General features: G+C 41.1%; 1 protein-coding gene across 2 annotated transcripts; it reads right to left on the bottom strand.

Annotated features, from left to right (window-relative positions):
• Positions 1–10588: 10588 nt before the first annotated feature.
• CDV3 (CDV3 homolog) lies at positions 10589–23489 on the bottom strand. 2 transcript variants are annotated; one of them, XM_036761553.1, is made up of 5 exons: positions 22941–23489; positions 22089–22165; positions 13533–13669; positions 12693–12852; positions 10589–11013 (listed from the first exon to the last, which is right to left on the bottom strand). In XM_036761553.1, exons 1-5 carry the CDS (start codon positions 23193–23195, stop codon positions 11007–11009), a joined length of 636 nt encoding a protein of 211 aa, XP_036617448.1. In that variant the 5' UTR covers positions 23196–23489; the 3' UTR covers positions 10589–11006. The 2 variants fall into 2 exon arrangements, with proteins under 2 accessions (XP_036617448.1, XP_036617447.1); XM_036761552.1 differs by lacking the exon at positions 10589–11013 and adding an exon at positions 11021–11474.
• Positions 23490–23925: the final 436 nt, after the last annotated feature.

Below are 23925 nucleotides of genomic sequence, written 5' to 3'. Positions count from 1 at the left end.
TCTGAGTATACACATTACTACTATTCCAGGACATGTTATTGCAGAGCAAAGTTAAGTTCATAACTTATCTAAAACAAGCTGTTGAAATGTCTGGATGAAGCAGATTTCTGAGGCACGAAATTATTCATAACTTGCCAACGTGGAATGTATCCAGTATAGTCCTAGGGATCCATGGTTGACCCTGTGCTATTTTAGCATTTTCATTAATGACTTGGAAAGCACAGATCACATACTTATTCGAGAAGTAGATGACACAAAGGTTATAAATACAATGGATGACAGAATTCAAAATGGTCTTGACAGGCTAAAACATTTTGCTGCATCTATTAAGATAAATGCAAAATCACAAAATTTAGCACTAGAAGGACCATCAAGAGCCACCTAGCCCAACCCAAACTCAAAAGGAATTGGGGGGGGGGGCGGAGCCAAGATGGCAGCTAGAAAGCAGGGACTTGTGTGAGCTCCCTGCCAAGTCCCTCCAAAAACCTATAAAAAATGGCTCTGAACAAATTCTAGAACTGCTGAATATTGTGCTGAATACCACAAAATAGCAGAGGGAAGCAGGGCTCCAGCCCAGGACAGCCTGGATGGTCTCTGGGTAAGGTCTATCCCGCACGGAGCTGGGAGCGGAGGGGAGCAGAGCCTAGCATGGGCGGCAGGACCAACCAGACCAGGAGCCGGGCAGCGCAGGCCCTAGCGGCCTGAATCAGTGAGCTGTGGCAGTTACCAGACTTCTCAACCCACAAACACCAAAGACAACAGAGAAGGTTAGTGGGAAAAGCTGCGGGAGTGGAAGGAGTTTGCAGTTTGGGCACCGCCCTGGGGGGAGAAGAGGGGGACAGCAGAGGCGGTGAAGCTACAGAATTACAGCTGCAGTAGCTTCTCGCCTCAGGCCCACCTGGTAGGAGGAATTAAGTGGCAGATCAGAGCAGAAGGATCAGAGCGTGAATAAGATCTGAGTCCAGGGTTGGGGGTTCTTGGGGAAGGAAGAGTGCTGGTGTGGCAGAGCTGGCTGTAATAGCTCTGAAAACTACAGCGCATCCCCTCAAGCATGGAACAAAGTACTCTTTACTCTACAAGCAGTCATACCCCGACAAAAAACTCAAGGTCAAGTAAGTTGGCTGCGAACATGGCCAGGCAGCAAAAATGCACTCAGATTCAGTCTCAGATTTTGCAATCTTTCTTTGGTGACAAAAAAAGACCAAAACATACAGCAAGAAGTCAACAAAGTCAAAGAGACTACAACAAAAGCCTCCAAGAAAAACATGAACTGGTCTCAGGCCATGGAAGAGCTCAAAAAGGATTTGGAAAAGCAAGTTAGAGAAGTAGAGGAAAAACTGGGAAGAGAAATGAGAAGGATGCGAGAAAACCATGAAAAACAAGTCAATGACTTGCTAAAGGAGACCCAAAAAAATACTGAAAAAAATACTGAAGAAAACAACACCTTAAAAAATAACTCAAATGGCAAAAGAGCTCCAAAAAGCCAATGAGGAGAAGAATGCCTTGAAAGGCACAATTAGCCAAATGGAAAAGGAGGTCCAAAAGACCACTGAAGAAAATACTACCTTAAAAATTAGATTGGAGCAAGTGGAAGCTAGTGACTTGAGGAGAAATCAAGATACTATAAAACAGAACCAAAAGAATGAAAAAGTGGAAGACAATGTGAAATATCTCATTGGAAAAACCACTAACCTGGAAAATAGATCCAGGAGAGAAAATTTAAAAATTATTGGACTACCTGAAAGCCATGATCAAAAACAGAGCCTAGATATCATCTTTCAAGAAATTATCAAGGAGAACTGCCCTGATATTCTAGAGCCTCAGGGCAAAATAGAAATTTAAAGAATCCATCGATCGCCTCCTCACATAGATCCCAAAAAGAAAACTCCTAGGAATATTGTCGCCAAATTCCAGAGCTCCCAGATCAAGGAGAAAATACTGCAAGCAGCCAGAAAGAAACAATTTGAGAATTGTGGAAACACAATCAGGATAACACAGGATCTGACAGCTTCTACATTAAGGGATCCAAGGGCTGGGAATATGATATTCTGGAGGTCAATGGAGCTAGGATTAAAACCAAGAATCACCTACCCAGCAAAACTGAGTATCATGCTCTAAGGCAAAATGTGGACTTTCAATAAAATAGAGGACTTTCAAGCTTTCTCAGTGAAAAGACCAGAGCTGAATAGAAAATCTGACTTTCAAACACAAGAATCAAGAGAAGAATGAAAAGTTAATCAAGAAAAATAACAAGAAAAAGAAATCATAAGGGACTTACTAAAGTTGAACTGTTTTGTTTACATTCCTACATGGAAAGATGATGTGTATGATTCATGAGACCTCAGCATTAGGGCAGCTGAGGGGAATATGCATATATATATATATATATATACACACATATATATATACATATATATATATACACATATATATGTGTGTGTGTGTGTGTATAGAGGGCACAGGGTGAGTTGAATATGAAGGGATGATATCTAAAAAAAAATAAAATTAAGGGATGAGAGAGGGAGAAAGGGAGAGATAGAATGGGGTAAATTATCTCACATAAAAGTGGCAAGAAAATGCAGTTCTGTAGGAAGAGGACGCAGGTAAGGGGGAATGAGTGAATCTTGCTCTCATCAGATTTGACCTGAGGAGGGAATACCATACACACTCAATTGGGTATCTTACCCCACAGGAAAAAAGGAGGAAGATAAAAAAGGGGAGATGATAGAAGGGAGGGCAGATAGGGAGAGGAGGTAATCAGAAACAAACACTTTCGAAAGGGGACAGGGTCAAGGGAGAAAATTGGATAAAGGGGGATAGGTTAGGAAGGAGCAAAATATAGTTAGTCTTTCACAACATGAGTATTGTGGGAGGGTTTTACATAATGATACGCATGTGGCCTAGGTTGAATTGCTTGAATTCTTAGGGAGAGTGGGTGGGAAGGGAAGAGGGGAGAGAATGTGGAATTCAAAATTTTAAAAACAGATGTTCAAAAACAAAAGAAAAAGGTTTTGCAAGCAACTAGAAAATAAGATACACAGGCAATGGGGCATAGAAATTTATCTTGCCCTATAAGAAAGGAAGGGAAAAGGGGATGGGAGAGGAGTGGGGTGACAGAAGGGAGGGCTGACTTGGGAACAGGGCAACCAGAATATATGCCATCTTGGAGTGGGGGGGGAGGAGTAGAAACAGGGAGAAAATTCGTAATTCAAACTCTTGTGAAAATCAATGCTGAAAACTAAATATATTAAATAAATTTAAAAAATTTTTTTAAAAGTAATGTCCATTAAAAACACATCTGAGAGTTGATCATCCAGATTCTGCTGAAAACCTGCAATATGGGAGAGCCCACCGCTTGAAGCAGCTTATCCCACCTCTGAAGCACTGACTGTTAGTTTTCCCCTGATACAAAGCCTAAAAACTTACCCCCATCGTTAATACCTCTTCTACGTGAGAGCCCTTCACACACTTCAGACATAGCTAGCGTCCCAACTGTATCCCTAAGACAGGAGTTCAATGTCCTTCAGCCTGCAACGATCCACTGGTCTTACCACAGTTTTCAAGACAAACTGCTATGCAGTTCTTGTGGATGCCTTTTGAACCCAAGTGTAAACTTTTTACATTTATCACTACTGAATTTCATCTTACTACCCCATCAAAATCTTGAATTTGGGGACAGGAATTCATTTTAAAGTTCAATATAAAAGTGACTAAAATAGCTATACCCTTGGACCCAGAGATCATACTGCTGCTAGACTTACTCAAAAAACAGTTAAGAATGGTCCCATATACACCAAAATGTTGTTGGTGGAATCTTTTCTGGCAGGAAAAAAAAAACTCAGGCATCTACATGGCTTAGTGAATTCAAATCCAACCTCAGATACTTACTAGCTACAAGATCCCAGACAAGTTCACTTGTCCTTTCTTGGCCTGTGCCTTGGTAAAATGAGGTATGTATAAACCCCTTGCAATCTTTAAAGCCCTACATAAATGTCAGTTACTTGAAACAAAGTAAATGGCCATCGAGTGGGGAAACCAACTAGGGTACAGTAACGTAATGAAATATTGTAGCTCTAATAAGAAACGGAGGAGGAATTCAGAGAAGCGTGGGGTCCATGAACTTACGCAGAACTAAGAACCAGAAACACAGTATACACAATGACAACAACGCAAAGTGAAATACTAAATAAACAGAACCAAACAAATCAACAACAAAGCTCTGGCACAAAAGAAATGGGAAAATCTAATCTAATCTCCCTTCCCTTCATTACAGAGATGAAAATGTGGAATTACTGCCTATATTATCATATTCAATTATGTTCAGTTTTGCTTTTTTCCCCCGAAATCTTTTTTAAAAGGGATGGTTTTCTGGGTTGAGGAATGTGATTCAAAAACCAAAACCAACAAAAATGTGTTTAGAGGAAAAAATAAGTGCCTATGTTAACCTCCCCAGCACTAGAGCAGCAGGCACAAAATTCATGGGAGGCAGACTATTCAAGGAGGGCCAAGCTGTGGCCCTGTGAACACACATAAATGTGGATAATAAATAGGTCGAACTTGATCCCACTGCAAGGAAGGCAAACTTGACCTCTGTCACACTAAGACTTGGTGAAATGACTGGACTAGAGCTACGGAAGAGAACACAGCACTCATTACATTGGTTTTAAGTTCCAACCGTCTGTCTATGTAACCTTGGCACAAGTCACTTAACCTGAGACTCAATTCCTTCATCTGTAAAACCCAGCATGATTAACAGGCCAAGTTCTCTAACACCTGAAGGCACATGTCCTCATGGTGCTTTTTCAGGACAAATGTCTCACATCAGCTTGATTTTGTCATTTGATTCTCTCATAAAAGATTATACCAAACGTTCTGGGGAAAATCCTGCTGTTTGAACATTCTGCTTGAATTTTTAATAATATTACTGTTTTGTAAAGTTATACAATACTAGAAAAGTCAGCTTTTTGACCAGTAGTATCTGTAACAAAGGCAAGAACAAATCTTCCAGTGGAGTACTGGTGGCCAAAGTCGATGTGGGCATGTGTCCTCAATCAACAAGTTTGGTTATGAGAGTAAGGGGCAGTATTAACAGAAAAAGTAAGCATTACACCGAATCAAGAAGGATCTGGGTTAAAATCTCATCGGAGATACTGTGTGAGCAAGGCCAAGTCGCAAGCTCAGTCAGTAAAATAATTAGAAACTATCACCTGGATGACCTACCTCACAGAGCCTGTGAAGAAGCTCCAAACAATGCACTGAAAGTGCTTTGAAGCAAATCTCAAAGTACTATAACTCGGTTTTTGTTCCAGGATCTGGTTTCCCAGAATGTAAGAACCTGCTCTGGGAAAGCACTGTGCAAACCTCAAAGCACTCTATAAAGGCTATTATCACTAGTGTTTAACAATGTTGAGCATGCTGAAATGAGGTGGTTCAAATGATTCAGTCTTAGCAGCAAGTGGCTCCTGCCAGGATGGCTGGCTGAATGGGAAGAAGGCTGCCCAACACCCCATCTACTCTGAGTAAAATCCTTTGGTTCCTACCAGGCCAAAGATCAAGAAAACTAATGAGAAATCTTCCACCCCAGAATTGAACAAAAAGTCATCCCGAAGGCCTGGGGCAATAGGAAAGGGGGGCTCCCCTCAGTCCAAGGGCTAACGTCCCCAACAGTGTCCTGAAAAACTACAGGGGACTTAAAAAAACCAAGGGGCCTAACTCTAGGAAGAGGAGATCAGCTCAGAACCCGGAGGGACCCAGGGCCAAACCAAGCAGTCCCCAATCAAAAGTGCAGTGAGGAGCAGAACCTGGCCTGAACACAAAACCCCAATTCAAGAACTAAGGATAAAAAAGATGAGTAAAACCAGACACCGTCCAGCATGAGAAATTATTGCAAATCTAACTCTTAACTGCAGAGAATCAAAAGGAAAAAAATTAATTTTTCACAAGGATTACATGAAGAAATGGAGACAAAAAACAGAATGACTAAGTCGACTAAGTCTTTGAGGAAAAAACTAGAACAGCTTAGAAGAGAGTGACCAACTTAGTCAAGAAATGGACTCCTAGAAAATGAAAATAGGTCCATGAATCCATAAAACAGCAAAGAAATACTAGAACAAAATCAATATTGAGACTGAAAATAGAAAGAAAAGACAGGATTTAAAAAACAAGAGACCTGGAAAACAGGTCAAGAAAAGATGAAACTGAAACTATCTCTGAAAACTATAGTCTGGGAGCTTTTTCAAGGAATCAAATGAAAATTGCCCAGATCTGTTAGAACCAAAAGAATCTACAGATCACCTCCTCCAAGGAACCCCTAAAGTCCCAGGATTGTCATAGCCAAAATCCAGTCTCCGCATTAAAAAAAAATTACAAGCCTCTAGAAAGTTTAAATATCAAGAAACTGCCTGACTGCAGGTCACATTGAGACCCAGCAAACTTCTATCACAAATGGGATCTTGGTTGAAAGAAAATTCCAGAAGCACAAGAGACAGGCTTATAGCCAAGAATTTAACTCTGAAAAGGTGAGTATAATCCTACCAAGAGGGAGGAAAAGGGGTTTTCAAATACCTCTTATGAAAATAACAGCTGAGTGGGAACTCTGAAATGCAGAAACAAATACAGAAAAACCTACAAAGGTAGATATATCTCAGCAATTAGAATAGTGTGCGTAATGACAGTGCTACCATCCTAAAAATGGAAGAAACAAGCATCTCTTCAGAACCTTAATGCTTTTTGAGGGACCTAATTAGATAAGAGGTTCTGGGGAGAACTTGGTACTGTTCTGAGGGTGTGGAGGAGGAAAAAAATGGAGGATAAAAGGACCACAATAATGTAGGAGGGGGTGGCAAGAATCTACTTAACTGGGGTGTTTGAATATATACAAACCTGAAGCAAAGGGTGAGGGAAGGAGGCATCAGATGAACCAGAACCTCCCCCCCCCCCCCACACACATACAGAAATACAAACTGGGGAGTGAATAATCACAGGAAAAAGAAATTTCCCAGTCTTAGTATTTAAAAAAACACACACAAGAAATCAACCAACACAGTAGCCTATGGCCTTTTAGGATATTAGTTTAAGAGGCAAATAGCTCCAAATACTTCAATAGGTCTTCAGGCCATCAGGTACTGTCTATACACCAAGAGCCTGTGGCCTTCAGTATCCTGCTTCAGCAGAACATGTATTAGCTACATATAAAATACATATTAGAACACCTGTGGTTTATTATATATTAACCACCTCTGCAAATGTGTAAATTAGCAAGAGGATTAATTTGCATATTTGGCTTTTTCTAAATTTAATCTGTTACAATTCATTCTACAGAAAGGCCACTTTGTACCACTAGTGATCTAAAGGTAGGTTAAACAGTTAAGGCTTCTAATGGTCAAGATTTGAATTCTTTATTTAAAACTGAATATAATTAGATGATTTTTACAACTGAATCTTTATAACCATTGAAGTGTGGATTCTTTAAAAAACTTGCTTGCGTTATTTCAATTGTCAGATATGTATGGTATTTTCTGATATCTTTGAAATGTCAAAATCTTAGATCTTCAGTGTCAAACGTATCTAATAGGATATTTTTATTCCCTGGTAAGACATATCAAGAAAAAAAAATTTCTAATACTGATAACATGAATTAGAAGGGGAAAAAAAGGCAATCTAATTCAGAGTAGTTATGTTTAACACTTTCCCTTAAGACCAGAGTCTATTTTAGAGGCCTCATTTTAAAACAACAGAACATTCGTTGTAACTCGGTGGCTGACTTTTCCCTTAGAAATCTTTCAAGGTAGTTGGGGAGACAAGATGGGAGGCTGGAAAGCAGGGACTTGCTTAAGCTCTCCCCCAGGTCCCTCCAAACACCTATAAAGATGGCTCTGAACAAATTCTAAAGCTGCAGAACCCACGAAATAGCAAAGGGAAGCAGGACTCCAGCCCAGGACAGCCTGGATGGTTGCTGGGAAGGGTCTATTGCAATGGAGCTGGGAGCAGAGCAGAGTGCAGTGTGGGCCACACCAGGACCAACCAGACCAGGAGCTGGGCAGAACAGGCCGTAAGGCCTGGAACCTGAGCTGTGGCAGTTACCAAACTTCTCAACCCACAAACACCAAAGACAACAGAGCAGTGGGAAAAGCTGCTGGGACAGAGTGAAAGGAATTCACTGTGGGCCACTGCCCCAGAGGCAGCAGAGGTGGTACAGCCCTGACTCTGCTTCCAGAGCTACAGCTGCAGTAGCTTCTGGCCCCAGGCCCACCTGGCGGGAGGAATTAAGCTGTTAGAATGGGAGTGCAAAGCCTGCTTTGCCCTGCCTGGATCTGGGCTGCAATCCTGGTTGGCGGTTCTTGGAGGAGCACTGGTGTGGCAGAGCTGGCTATGTAGAAGTAGCTCTGAAAACAGCAGCGCAGCCCCTCAAGCTTGGGACAAAGTCTATACTCTACAAGCAGTCGTATCCTGACAAAAAGCTCAAGGGTCAAGTAAGTTAGCTGGGAACATGAACAGGCAGCGAAAACAGACTCAGATTCGGATTCAGACTTTGGAATCTTTCTTTGGTGACAAAGAAGACCAAAACATACAGCCAGAAGAAGTCAACAAAGTCAAAGAGCCTATATCAAAAGGCTCTAAGAAAAACATGAACTGTTCTCGGGCTATGGAAGAGCTCAAAAAGGATTTGGAAAAGTTAGAGAAGTAGAGGAAAAATTGGGAAGAGAAATGAGAGTGATGCAAGAAAATAACTCAGTGGCTACATTAACTCCCAACTATGTTAAAACTTAAGTAACCAAATACTATAAATATAATCAAACCCTTTTGAAGGATCACTCCTCCATTCCAACACCTCCCCCACCAAAAGTTCAAACATTTGTTTTTAACCAAACTGTACCATTAACAAGGATTAAGTCTGAGAATAAAAATCAGGCACAAAGATCCATATACATTTCCGTTTTATTGAATTTGTTAATGTTACAGGGTTCTTGCACTGCCAAAACCATGCCTGAGAATTCAAATAATGAAATAAGGTACAATGGACAGTCTCATCTACCCATCATACAGTATATTAAAACTTGATTAATGTGCATTTTGACAATTTCACAATCTCTTAAAAATGTTATAACAAGAGCTGGGATTTAAAATCTACTGCAGGTCTTCAAATTTCTAGTACAATATGCCATTAAATAACACTTCCACATAATCATCTCAGTTCATTCCTCAGTAATATAATCCAACAAGACACTGCTGGCAAAGATGCATACTTTTCAGGGAAAACAGATGGCTCAAAGTCCAAGAATTCTATTTAATTCTTTTACGAAAGTTTTTGGTTCCCAAACGAAGTCTTCAGTTTAACCGAGTAAGCCCAGTTCCTCTTTTGAACATCCAACTCCTCCTTGGCTCAGCAACTCTTCCAGGTACACCTTTATAAGAGGACAGGGAGCTAGCCTGCCAATTCTTTCCGATAATGCCAACAACTATGCCAAGAAGCAGTTGGCAGGGGCTGTCAAGAGATACTTGTCAGCAACCCTTTTGGGAGTCAGAAGGTGATTTCAGCATCTGAACCCCTACAAGAGAACCTGCTGCTATCACATCAAGGAGATTGTTTTACTCACCTACTTGCTTCACTCTTGTCAGTGGCAAGCCTGCAACTCCTGAATTTGGCATTGAAATATAATAGACAGAAACCCAGACTCTGCACATCAAGTGGTCACATACCACTTTGCAATATTTGTACTGAATCAAAGTGACAAACTAAGAAAGATGAAACAGAATCTGAAGTTAGATGGAATGAAACTTTCATACCATAGGCAATAACCTTGGGTGGCTTTGTCAGGTCCCACTTAAGGACTAAGTTACTGGATTGTTTAACCTGGAGTTATCAAAAACAGAAGTGCTATGTCACCTGTCTTTTGCCCTATTCTTCCCACACCCCCCACCCTCCCACCCCCCAACCACTGAACAGCCAGACACAAATCCAACAGAGCTAGTCAGGATAATCACTGCAGCAATAAACATCCTGACCTTGAAAAGTTAGGGATAAGCGTGGCACCTGGGAGTCTTTGTCGAACACCACACAATTGCTCAGTACACGTGAAACATCAGGAAAGCTTCTGCACACACCACCAAGCTTCTGATTAAGATTTACTCATATTGGTTTGAGTTGAAAAGGAGCAAGACAAGTTTGCTAGAAATAAACTCACAGGCGATTGAATACCTCAATTCTAGTAGTAAAAAAAGGTTACAATCCCACCTGCTAGATACCAGTACTCTTGTCAAAATACACTGTACAAGTTAAAGACCTGGTGATTAGAGGCTTTAGCAGCACCTGAAGTCAAGCCTTGGCATCCACTGCTCTTTAAAGGCTATGGAGTTCCAGCCCCTTGGGGGTGGAAATCAGGTTATGAAACTTATTTCACAATCCCTCTTCACAGATGTTTCAAGTTACTCAACCAAGCATAAGCAGTATGCTCTGTTCAAAGAACTTAGATTCTAAGTCAAAGCAAGGAAGGCTTTGTTGGCGGAAAATACAACACATGTGCTATCCAAATAAAAATGGCTAAAGAAAATAAATTGGACCATTCAACCCCTACCCCACCCCGCCCCATCCCACTTTGTACATCAAAGTGTGGTTAAATTTAGTTTCTTGTAACCTCAGAATATGGCTACAGCTAAAGGGTTAAAAAAAAAAACCACGACAGCTCTGCATGGGTTTATTTGAACAGTTCTTTTGAGAGTGGTACGGTCTCAGGAAAAATTGTAGAGAGCCATAACTACTAGAGAAAGAATTCCTTAAGGATGGGGCCCAGGACAGGTTAATTAAGGTCACTTAAATCTTTGTCATATATAGCAGATCAGAACCCAAATCGCTGACTTTTGCAGGATTTCTGATAGGAATCCAGTAGAGCTGGTTTCAAGTTTCACATCGCCACTTAATAGCTGTAACCTTCTTATCCAGAAGTTGTGATCCACATGGTGTCCACAATGAGTGCAGCAAATCTGAGGTAGTCAACCCTTACGAAGGCTCAGTATCTGAACATAAAAAGATTTCGAAATGACCACTGGCTGCAGGTTTGTTTTGGTTTTTGTTTTTTTGCAGAACAATTCAAAGAACACTGGTGAATCTAGTTCAAGCAATTTATAACATTGAGAATTCCCCCACATCCAATGGTGTACAACACATTAAGCTTCCACAGGGCAGCAGTTCAGCCGGTCATCTGCTGATGTCAAACAGTCTATATGTGCTGCAGGAGATGCGGCAGACATCACCAGGTGGCTTGTTGTTCATGGCCATTAGCTGGAGTTTAGTTACCTTAGTAGGAGGGTTATCAAAAAGCCATTCCTTAACGGGCCTGTGTGGGCAGCTTTACTGATCCCCCAGCACAGCATACTGGTTGTCTAGATGCAGTTTAAGTGCCTGGTTTTTGGAAACCTCATCCCTACCTCTATTTCTGTGTCTTACTACTTCAAAGCTCTTCTCCATTTCTTTATCCCTAAGGGAAAAGAAATGGAATCAGTAAATATCTCTTCTTGACTAAGGTAGTTTTGAAAATAATCTTGCTTGAAAAAACCCACCCCAAGAAGAATCTGGGGGGGGGGGGGAAGATGGATGCCATGAAGTTAAAAAAAATAGCTCCTTTAAAAGGGCTTTTCAGTCATTTTTAGAACTTTAGTAATCTCCCCATATGAAAATAGAAGGTTCAACTAAACAAAACACAGAATTGTTTTCTAATGTGGCCCTTTCTTTTAACATAGTGATCTATCCTGCAGCAGTAACTGCAGATAATTTCAGGGCTACTTTGAAGATAATTTAAAAATTGCTATTTGCTATGACATGGCAATTCCTTTCAACCATAAATGTATCTATCCTTTGGTAAAAGTCATGAAAGTCAAGCTAAAAAACTTGACTAAACTTCTAAAAGTTCCATCTCCTAGAAATGGATAAATCGGATAAAGGAAAAAAAGGGTGGTGGGGGTTGGTTTGAGTAATGGCGTATTCAAATATAAGGAAATGGCTTTTTATAAAATTAATTTTTGAAAGAGTATAATACTGAAAGAACCCGGCTAAGTGAAAGATCACTCTTCCAAACTGCTGTGTTCTTAAAGAGAAAAAGGAAAGACAGCAGCCCAGGATCTGCTTTCAAAGCCACCCATTATGTTCAGAAGCAGTACTAACTTTTGGTGTAAAATGAACAAGTGGACAAGGAGACAGTTCCTAAACAAGATTTGAACTGTTTCTTAAGAGTAATGCATTCCACAAGACATTTTTAAGTTAATGCTGAAATACATTTGTCATGCTTAGAAAAGCCAGACACTTCTCATTTATACTCACTGAACACACAAGTCATCCAATAACATTTTTACTTGCTATACAGTATGTGGACTAGGTAGGAGAAATGAAGTGCTGTTTCAAGAACATGAGACTTTTTGAAATTACCCTTTGTACAATGGAATGTTTTCTTCCTTTTGTGTTCTCCCACCCTTCCCTTACCAGGGGGCCCATCTCCTTTCTCGTGGATGTATCTTATGCCCAATTTTTTCTTAGTCATCAACTAACCCAATAAAGGTCTTAATTAACTAATAATAGACCATTTTCATCCCTCTTCCTTGCTTTCCATCAAGAGGGAGGGAAGAGGCATGAATAAATGAAAAATTTGTAAACATCAAACATATCCCAAATTTTCCAAAGTTATTTAAGTAGCTACACTTACTTCCGACTTTCTACATGCTTGGCAGTGGACTGCAATGATGGGAACTGTGTATCACTGTATATTTCTGGTGGTCCTTGTGGTGTTTTCCTCGTTGAAGTCACCCTGGCACCAGGAGGCCTGTATACACCACCACTCATAACAGGTTCTGGGGTTTCTGTAACTAAAATCAAAATCATTTGGTGAAAAAACAGTAACAAACTTACAGCACAGCAAAATATTTTAACCCAATCTCCCTATCAACTACATGAAACAAGGAATGCTTGACATATCTAGGTAAGCTCTAAACAGGAATAATCTAATAAGAATTAATTCCATTTTGGACTATGTTTGTGCATAGTTTAAGATGGGCAATAAGGTAGCCTGCCAACCCTAACAGAAAGGTTCCTAAACATACAAGGCAAGGACTAGCTGTAATCCTCGCTATTCTGAGTAGATTGAAAATACTACGCAAATGCTGCATGTCATTTACCTGTCTGGACTTCTAGTCAATTCATTCTGAGACAATGTTTTGCTGTTCACGGAAGCAAAATTACCTAACTTGCAGGACTGAATTTTTTAAAGGGATTTCTGATTAAAACAGTTCAGTAGCTAGCTTGCTTACAGAATTAAAAACATCTTACAGAAGTAACAGAAAAACATCTTTTTGAGGATTGACTATATCAATGTACACAAACAGTAAAACTCACAGAATTCCCAAACTATATGTAGGACTTTTATATTAGGCCTTCAAAGTGACACAACAAACAAAATTCCAGAGTTAAAGAAAAACCCGCACTTAAGATAACTGAGGCTTAAATTACTTAATCATGCTTTAACTTCAGAAAAAAAAAAATCCATTACCAATACTTGGAGCAGGTGCTTGAACAGGAGCTGTTTTATTCCAAGGACCAGATGATTTTTCTGTGCCACCACCACCAGTTTCTTCCCAGTTATCTCCTGGATCTTCTCTCTTTTCATTATCATCTTCTTCCTTTTCACTATTAGAAATAAAGGTATACATAATCTAAGACTAAAAAGAATCAGAGCAAATGTCAAGACTGGTTAAAATTTTAGTTGCTTATAAGGGTAATTCATTAAAAAAAATCCAATGTAAGCTTCTAATCAACAAGTAACACTACAAAACCATCTACTAACCCTTTTTTCTTTATGAGAAATAACAACATATCATGGGCTAGTGGGAACAACAAACGGGTTTGGGGCAGAACTGTGCATATGTTTTTGCAAAGGAAGAACTTTTGAAAGGCATTTATCTAAGATAATAGAGAAAGGGGGTGAAGAGTGATGGAGAAAAGTAAAGGGCAAGCAAGGAAAAAGGGAAAATAAGTAGAAAACTGGAGAGAAATTTATTTCTGCTTCAGGTAGCCCCTAAACTGTCCCCTAGGAAAGTACTATTGTTAGCCTTTTCCAACGAAGGCCCTGAGTTCTTCTCAAGGAAATACTCCTAAGGCAACGTTGAAAACTGAACTTTGAGAAACCTGGATCTGGGGTCTCAGCCCTCCCACTGACTGCAGCTGTGTGACTGACAAGTTTCTCACCTGTAACTAAACACTGTCTCCTCCAATGCAACCTCTGAACCTAAATCCTTCTCTAACATAGTGTAAGTCACTTAACCTGAGCCTCAGTCTCCTCATCTCTAAGGTGAGGATTATACCTATGATATCTACCTACCACACAAGATTACTAGGATCAAATGCAATTATATACGGGGTCTCCCCAAAGTCTCCGTGCAGTTTTAACCAACTAAAGCACATTACATATATATCCTGTATATGTAATGTTCTTTAGACTTTCAAGTGCCATACTATTACAAGATTTGAGAATGTAAAAAAAACTTTAATAAGCTTAAGAGCTTCCTCCTTTTAGTAATTAGCCTATAATAAGATATATGCTCTAAGTTCCAAGTAAAAATTTTAGAAATGCCTACAACATTATGCTTTTAACCTTAAAATAAGCAGATCTCAGATCCCTATTCCAACTTTATGTGAGTGATTTTTAAGTACAATTTTAATAAGTGGGTTATCTTGTACAAACAGAAGAAAAAGCTAATCTAGAACTTTTCCTTAAACACCTAATCATTTAAGGATACAAAAACCTAACATTAAAGTAAAATGTACATCCATATAACTTTTTAAGCAAAAAATTAGAGTTAGAAAGGAACTAATCCTTTCATCTTATAGATGAAGAAACTAGTCTCCTAAAACCCAAAAACAAGCCCTCATTTTGGTAACAAATACAATGCTTTAAAAGAAGACTTCATATCACAACCATTTTTATGGTCTCTACTGAAACTATGCCCCCCCCCCCAAAAAAATAAGCATACTGGCAAAAACACTGGACTTCAGTCAGTTTCTAGGTCTAATTTCAGATCTTTTCCTGGGGATAAAAAGGTTCTTTAACATGTCTGTGCCTTTCCTATAAAATGGAGCAGTTGACCCTCTTAAAGTCCCTTTGCAGCACTGATGTTCTATGAGTAAGTTAAGGATTATAAATCAGAAAATAAACCTTTTAAAGTATTTCAGTACTCCCCTATCAAGTCACTAACTTGCATTTTTACACAAGTTTTTCTAAAATTTGAATTTAGGGCACTTAGCCAATTATACTCATGTTATCAATTGGCAGCACTTAGAGAAGAGAGGCAGTAGACAAGGTTTTCCTTGGCTCCCAGCTTGAATCTGGCCCATAGTCCCTCTTTTCTCTTGGCTACAGCCAGTAAACAGGGTTGTTGGCTCAGGAAGCAGGAATGATGGAGAGGGAAAGGTTAAGCTGCCGGTACAGGGAAAAGAACGGAAGAAAGTAAGAGGAAAAAGGTATGAGAACCTAAGGGGAATCTCCAAGGACTATATAGCAAAGAGACTGACAGTTTGACAAAAAACAAATTTCCCAAACAGTTGTAAGCAATGGCACCATCACTTGAATAGTATATGGTCTTCAAAGGGATTTTGAAGGAAAACACTAATTTGGACAAGTTTTAAATGACTGTTAATTTTTTTTTAATCTCACAACCTTATATAATTATACTTTGTCCCTAAAATAACGGAAAAGAACAACAGTTCTCTAGTTTTGCAAGCTATTATGGGGCAAACTACAAGACCTATCAGGCAGATGGAAAATCTTGATTTCCTAGATTTGTTATCACTCAGCTATGTGTTCCTGTGGCCTCTATTAAACCAACCCTTGAGATTTAAGAACAGTGTGAATGATCAAAGGGAAGACAAGTTAAGTGCAAAGAAAGGCATTCTTAACCCTGCCTTAAAACATTGGGGTACCATCAACTGAGAAATGGCTCAACAAGTGTTATTGTCCATGAACACATTACTGTGCTGAAATTAACTAATAACAAATAAAGCCCAATACGGACTTAGATGAACTGATGCTAAGCAAAGAAAGCAGAGCAAGGAACACACATAATGGCTACATAAATGTGAATGGAGAGAACCACCACAAAAGAGAGATGAATATTGTTTAATTATATAGCAGAAGCTTAGCCCTGAGAAGAAACTTGCCCCACTCCTTGGGGGGTTGGGTGCAGGAGAGTTGACAGGTGTAGATCACTGCACATCAGAATTTTTTTCATTGTAGTCATCAGATTTCTTATTTTTTTTTCCTTCTTTAAAAAACTAAGGAATGGCTTTCTAGAAGGGAGAGGATGTAAGGGAAAATAAAAGATATCAATAAAAATATTTTGGTGCCAAGATGAGCTTGCTGGACTTCCTCGAGCTTTTCTAGTTCAATAGCACTATTTCAAAGGTTGCTATTAGAGAGACCAAGTGGATCCCTAACAACACCAAGGTGGTTCTAAACACCCACACCCCCACACAACTGCAACATAAAAAAAGAAAACCAAAACTTCTTGAATCAAACTAGCCCCACCATCTCCACCAAAATATTCCCCTGAAAGAATCAATTATTCAAAAGAAAGTGGATCTCTTCATTCCTGATTTGTTACAATTTAGCAAGAGATATATGAACAAGAAAGTTAAACAGAACAGCACAATGTCTCATTACATGAGCATGACTATGAAAGGCAAAATAATATCGATTCAAACCCACTTGACCAAGTTTTATATCGAGTTACATGTTTACAGCAAATGAAACAGTGTTCACAGAGATGTTATTTCTCGAAGCTAGGATCGAGGCCCTCAGTTAGGAATTATAATTCAAAATTCTGTCAGAGTAAGCCAACTATCTACACTAATGCTGTAACTCTGAATTGAGCTCAGGTGATTCTTGAAGTGACAAACACAAAACGTAGTGTGGGATCAAAGTCTGAGATCTTAGGGGTCACCTCCTTGTTAGGAGGTGCAAACTGAAGGCTTTATACACATCATCCTATTGTTTCTATACAGACCTAAGTACTACTGCCTTTATTATTTTTCTACATTTTTAGAGTAAAACATTTCTTGATGATTCACGATAGTCATTATCACAAACATCAGTTCCTGTATTGTAATGTAACAGAGGCTGGTTGTGGCTACTGAAGTCACAACTTACACCCCAAGACCCCAGACTCTTGTTTTGCTTTGGATAACCTACTTTCTCCTCCTCCTATATCAGCTTGGCTGGCCTCTAGCCATACTCACTCCCTTCTAATTGACCATCATCTAGGAAACCAGAGAGCACTTTTTTTAGAGCTGAGTCTTAAATAAGAGCAATTTTGTGTGAGGATCTCAGTTATTTCTGAGTAGAACCTATTAGGTTCTGATGTCTAAAAATCACTTTTATAAAGGAAAAGAAAACCCCACTGCCTATGAGACAGACTGCAGATTCAATCGCAAAGTTATTTTGATTTTACCTATCCATACATGAATGCTGAATGAATGGGTAATAATATATAGATTGACAATAATTTTTTGCATTTTAAGTTGCTATTACAAGCTATTAAGTTCTTTTTAAAAGTTTACCATGCTTTATGCTACAGGTGTCCTATTTATAAAGACAGCTATCCCATTATATATGGTTTAGCTTAAAAACTTTTGAAATTTCCATCAAGTTAGACTGTAACCTTTCTGAGGGCAGAAGACTCTTGCCCTCTTTTGTATCCCCAGCACTAACACATTGCCTGGCACATGGCAGAGGCTCCATAAATGTTTCCTGAAAGTTCTGAGGCAGAAGAGGGAACTGGAAGGTAGTGTTAGACACAGTTCCTCAAAGAAAGTAAAGAGCAAGAGCTGTGACACAGACCTCTAGTAAAATGGTCTTTCCTTAGTGACTGTAATAAACAGGTCTCTTTCCCATGATGCTCATTAACCAAAATCTCAAGTGTGACAAATACCTGACGCCAACTGACTCAAGGAAAGGTCTGTTTGATTAACACCCATTACAATTTGTTGTCCTCCAGTCATGGCCCCATGAATCACAGTCCTTCTATCCTCCATCTATCCAAATTGTCCACCCTCATGTCCATTGCTTCCATGACACCATCTATCCATCTCATCCTCTTCCTTTTGCCCTCAATCCTTCCCACCATCAGTGTCTTTTCCACTGAGTCCTGTCTTCTCATGTGGTCAAAGTATTTAAAAGCTTCAGCTTCAACCCATTACATTCAGACCCATTATAGTGCATAATGTTTAATATCTAGATTAAGGAATCAGAGCTTAAAGGGACCTTAAGACTAAAAATAAATTCATCCAATGTTATTTAAAGTGAGTCCTGCCCAATGTCACACAGCTAGTTAGTAGACTCAATTCAATATATCCTATTATCTGCTCACATTTACTTATTTTTTAACATGGTCAAGACAAGGATTCACCCAGGCAGGTATTTCAGGTGTGAAGATTCCCTCTACCAATTTAAGATGAGGAAACCCCCTTAGCAGTCATCTTAATTTGTTGCCCTGCTTTACACAGGTCTAAGGTCACAGGAGCAGTAACTAGCAAACCTAGCAATCAAAACTAACCAGCCCAACTAACTCCTACGCCAGCAATCCAGCTTTAACTAGTATTCTGAGAGAAAAGGCCCAGGGCAAAGTGATGGGTCAGAGGCAGTATCTGAAGGGGCTACGACAGCCTTCTAACCAGGCATGATGCCACTAACCCTTCATTTTATAAGCTCCCCTCCAAAATTCACATTATGACTAAACCAGCCAAAGCCTGAATATACTGCAATATTATCTAAGTGAGCTGTAGATAAAATTCTTTCTACCCTGGTGACATTGTATAGAATAACTTTCCTCATCCTAACTTATGTCTTATGATATAGAAATGCTTGGGTATACTTATGGTCAGTATTATTATTCCATTTATGAAGACGCCTTTATGTTTTCCAAAGAGTTTACACCCATTATTTTACTTACTCTTTTAAACACCTTTCAAGGCAAAAAGAGCAGATTGTTAACTCCACTTAACAGATGAAAATGAGGCTGACATTCATATTGTAAGGCACAGTAATTTACTATAACTATCACTATACTAACCCTGTCCTTTCTGTGACTTAACAAGTGACTGGGAGGGTTGGAACAGTATCAGTTGGCAGATACTAACCCCCTACTAGTTAAGGCTGACTAAAGTCTCAATCACAAATCTACCAGAGTTGGGAGTGTTATTTTTAAATAGTATCATTAAATCCCTATTTGTCTGGATAAATTGTCAGGCTTGTCAATATATTACCTTTTAGTGAGAGCTGTTCAAGATGCAGTACTCAAAGCTATTGATGTAGACATTCAATTAAATAGATATACCTATACCCATAGCACGAAGTAACAGTAATTATTAACTTGTTTCACTGTTTTTGCCAACATCTATCTTTTGCAATGTTCCTTCACCTATAACATGCCAAACTTTTAAGAAGGAACAATACGGCAAAGACACAAACCAGCATACAAAACTTAACTACCAACAGTTAAGAATTTAGAGAATTTGGAGAGTATCTCTCCCCCAACAAAATACTAACCAAATCAAGAGGGCCTTTGAGGTATGACGCTACTTTTAAAAAAAGAGCAAAAAACTTGTCCCCAAACTTTTCAAATGCTCCCCTTCCCCCCGCCCAGTATTCTTCTCCTACTTTTTGCTCCCAAGTGGGAAGAAGCTTCAGATTGCCATCATCTCTTCCTCAATTGGCTGTTCAGTCACTTGCTCTATTACATTTCACTAGGTATGAAACAAGTAAATAGCTGGATGAGAGATTGTTCTATGAAATTCTTATATTATGCCCTTAAGTTGATTTAAGGATCTCAGATTCTAAAGATTCCATCCAACAGTGTCCCTGTGTAATTGAGCTGACCCCTGCACTTCCCATCCAAAACAGAAACACCCCCCCCCAAATAGTGTTTGCCTTGGTTTATATTATGAGGAACTGCCAAATTTTACTAGAGGGCCTTTATGACTAAATGGAAGAATAAGTCCTCATAGGTTTAAAGGCTTAGTAAGGTTAGATGAGGGCTCCTTGCCTATAGTGTTGGCTAAAGTAAAATGGGGGAACCTGAAACGCTGAACATGAAATTTGTACTCTGGCAGGGCTTAAAGACATAACCTGCTATGAAAAAATTGAGAATAGCAAAAGTTGCAGTTTCTGGTAAAGGATAAGAATCTGCTCTGACACTGAATCTGGAATTCAGATTCAATAACCGTAATATTAATAAGTGATCTTCATGATTCAGTGTCATGCTAATGGAATTTTTTTTCTTAATTTAGTGCTCTATGTTCTCTGCAAATAAATGTCTTAGCAACAATCATCCTACCAATTGATTCAAACAAGAAATGGATGATTACAATTATAGCACCACTCAGGTCTTTCCCCAGAATCCTACCGTCAGCAAAGTCCATACAACATGGCCAAGTATTCGTTTATCCTGTCAATTAGAGTCAATCAGCACCCCTCAAACCCAACACACTGTTTCTAAGAGAACAGCAAACCAATTTGGAGCTTAGTCTTATGGGGAAGGATCAAGAATTCAAGATTATTTTCCAACAGCTGACATTTAAGGCTTGCAAATCATTTTACATGCATCATAGCTCATTTGATCTATACAGCAGGTACTGTTCCCACTTTACAGATAAAGAAAAAGGTGGTGAAATGTTTAAGCAGAAACACAGAACCTGAGGCAGAATACTTTCCCAATCAAAGGAATACTTAGAACACCCAACAAATCCAAAAGCTGAAAATAAAACTTAAGATTCAACCTTAAGTGTTAACTTTTTATTTAAAAAATGACTTTGTAGTTTGTTAGGGCATTTTAAAACAAATGGCTTTTCTGAGTGATACCCTAGAATTAGATGAAGGCTTGACTGCTTTACTTTGGTAAAATAAAAGGGGCAAATTTGTGATGAGAGCTTTTTACTCCCAAAAGTTATACTGAAAAACAAGTTTTTGGTTTCTGGTTGTTTTTTTTTTGAAGAGCAAGTTTTTTAAGACTAATAAACTATCACCTCCAAGATAAAAACTGGGTCTATAGTAAAGAAAATTAACATTACATTTTCAGTGAGGTGGCCACCAAGTATTCTCAGAGAATAGACTTCGAAGCAAAGACAAGTGAAATTAGAATGTCTTTTTACACAGCCATGCTGAAGGAAATTTCCCCAAATAAGAAATCTGTCTTGTTTGTACCTAAAGAAACAGAATACTGTAGCTTTGACTCAATAATCCATCTAGGATATGTCTAAAATCTATGACCAGTTATTTAAGTTACTAGAACATACAGGTTTTTCAGTCATGCTGACTTTCCGGGACCCCATGGTGGGGTTTTCTGGCCAAAGATATTAGAGTAGGGTTTGCCATTTCCTTCTTCAGCTCATTTTACAGATGAGGAAACTGAGGCAAACAAGGTTAAGTGACTCATTCAGGGTCACACAACTGGTAGGTGTCTGAGGCCCAGATTAGAACCCAGGAAGAGGAGTCTTCCTGACTCCAGGGCCTGTGCCCAGAACTTACATTAAGTAGACTAACTCGGTTCTAAGGTTCAAGTTGATCAAGTTTATTCAGGAAAAGGGAGGGGCACAAACTACTTTAGATGTCACAAGTAGTGAAGGCCTAATAATATGCCTTCTTACTTATTTTAATCAACTTATTTCCTAGAATTTCCAATACCCATAATGAGGATTTAAATTAAGCTGATAATGAGGGTTTAAATTAAGCTAACTTTCCAAAGAACTTCAGAATTTGGTAACCTTTTCCTATAACAGCAGTGGACTACTGAGCAAATAGAAGAGATCTAACTTTGAGATATACACCTCCATTAATGCCTTTAAGTCTGTTTCTAAATGAGTGTCATAATGATAACTTAGTCGCTTTCTCTTACAGTGATGGAAGAGTTCTAACTTTGAATATACACACAATCCATTACTGCTTTAATGTCTGCTTTCTAAATCAGTTTCATCCAAAGGCTGCTTTGAAATTTCTTAGAATAAAATTTAAAACCTCAGTATCTTATCCCTAAAATAAGCACTTAAAAAGAAAATGTACCTTATCTGCATTGCTTGAACTCTGAGCCCACTGTAATCAATTTCTTTTTGCTCGAACTCTTTCCATTCGTCTTCATCCTGAAAAACAAATATTACTAATCAAAGTAACAGAACCACTGGAGTTGGAGATCATCTATCCTCACCCCTTTATTAAAACTGAAGTTCCAAGGCTTCCTCCCTCCCAGGCCTAAGACCAACTTTGTGAGCACTTCAACTGTTGCAAATACCAAGATCATGGAGGGCATGAGATAGCATGATACTTAGAAGAAGCAGCACTACATTTGACTCGGACGTAAATTTTTTTAAATAGACTTTGCCTGTTGCTTTTAGGACGAACGTCCGGCAAACATTGTTACTTCTAACTGAAACTGGCTTTTTATTCGGTTCGGTTGCTTCGAGGCCCTCGGCTCTAACAGAGGGGTCAGTAATTAATTCCACGTTAGGGATACCAAGGAAAGGCCTCGAACAACGAAAAGGAGAGGCCAGGGTCAGCGGGGGTGGTCAATGGAAGGCTTCGCTTAAGCCGCCCCGTTCCGGGGCCTGGGGGCTCCGCCGGCCTCCCTCTCCCAGGGTCATGGGCTCAGGGCGCGGGCAACAATCCGCCGGCTTCCCAACACCGGAGGAAGGAAGAAAGGTGGGGCGGTAAGAGGACTTGGGCAGAAAGCCCACGAGGCCTGCGGACACGCGCGTCACGTGGGCGCCCGGTGGCCCACGCCGCGGCCCGGAGGCCGGTCTGGGGCCACGCCGCGGGCACCGCCCCCCGCTCGGGCACACTCTGGGGGTGGGGAGGGGGCCCGCGCCCTCCCGCCCAGGCCCCGGCGCGGCCTAGGGCGGCGTGGCCGTCGGCGCTCACCTTGGTTTTGGCGGCCGCTCCGGGCCCTGCGGCCCCCGCGGCCCCCGCCGCCCCCTCGGCCGGCCTGACGCCCCCGCCGCCGCCCCCGGCCCCGGCCCCGCCGGCTCCGGCCCCCGCGGCCCCGGCTCCGGCCCCCGCGGCCCCGGCTCCCCCGGCGGCGGCAGCGCCCGCAGCCCGGCCGCTCCGCTCCTTCTTCTTCTTCTTGTCCCTCTTGGCGAAAAAGTTGTCGAGGCTGCGCTCCTCGGTCTCGGCCATGGCCGCGGCGGCCGGCGAGGGCTCGGCTCCTCCGCGCCCCGGCTCCCGCCTCACGCCGGCTTCAGCGCCCGCCCCGGTTCCCGCGGGCCGCAGCAGCGCCCCCGGCGGCAGCCGGCCTCCTCCTCGTACTCTTCGGGCGCCCGGGTTCGGCAGCGCTGGCGGGGCGGGCCCCGGCTGTCCCCCCTGCGCGCCTCCCGGCGGTGGTACGGTCCGCTCCGCTCGGGCCCCCGAGCGGCTAGGACTCCGTGCGCACGCGGGTGGGCAGGCCGGCGGCTTGGGCGTCCGCCGCCGCTGCTGCTGTTGCTCCTGCCGCCGCCCCGGCTGGTGCTGCTGCTACAGCCCCGCCGCTGCTGCTGCTGCCAGCTCCTCAGTCAGAGGGGAAAAGGAAAGGGCGGGGGGAGGGGGCAGGAGAGAGCGAGACGCTCAACGTGCGGGGCGGGCGCGGGGGAGGGGGGGAGGACGGTAGAAGCGCGCACGCGCGCCCAGAGAAGGGAAAGGGAATGGGAAGGGGAAGGGAGAGGAGGAGGGAGGGCAAAAAAAAAAAGAGGCGGTACTTGCCCACTTAGCACCGCCCTCACTTTTGAAAGAGCCGACGGGAGGGAGAGGGGGCAACTCAGGGCTAGAGAGAAACGACCAATCAGGTGGCAGCGCGAAATGCTTAGAGGACAATCCCCGCCCCGGAGGAGGAGGGGGCGGAGAGGTGGGACTATGCAAATGAGATGGCACCCTC

This window comes from Trichosurus vulpecula, chromosome 5 (assembly GCF_011100635.1).
Source record: "Trichosurus vulpecula isolate mTriVul1 chromosome 5, mTriVul1.pri, whole genome shotgun sequence".
Lineage (NCBI taxonomy): Eukaryota > Metazoa > Chordata > Mammalia > Diprotodontia > Phalangeridae > Trichosurus > Trichosurus vulpecula.
The sequence above is the reverse complement of the archived record's forward strand: the minus strand, read 5'-3'. Positions and strand labels throughout refer to the sequence as shown.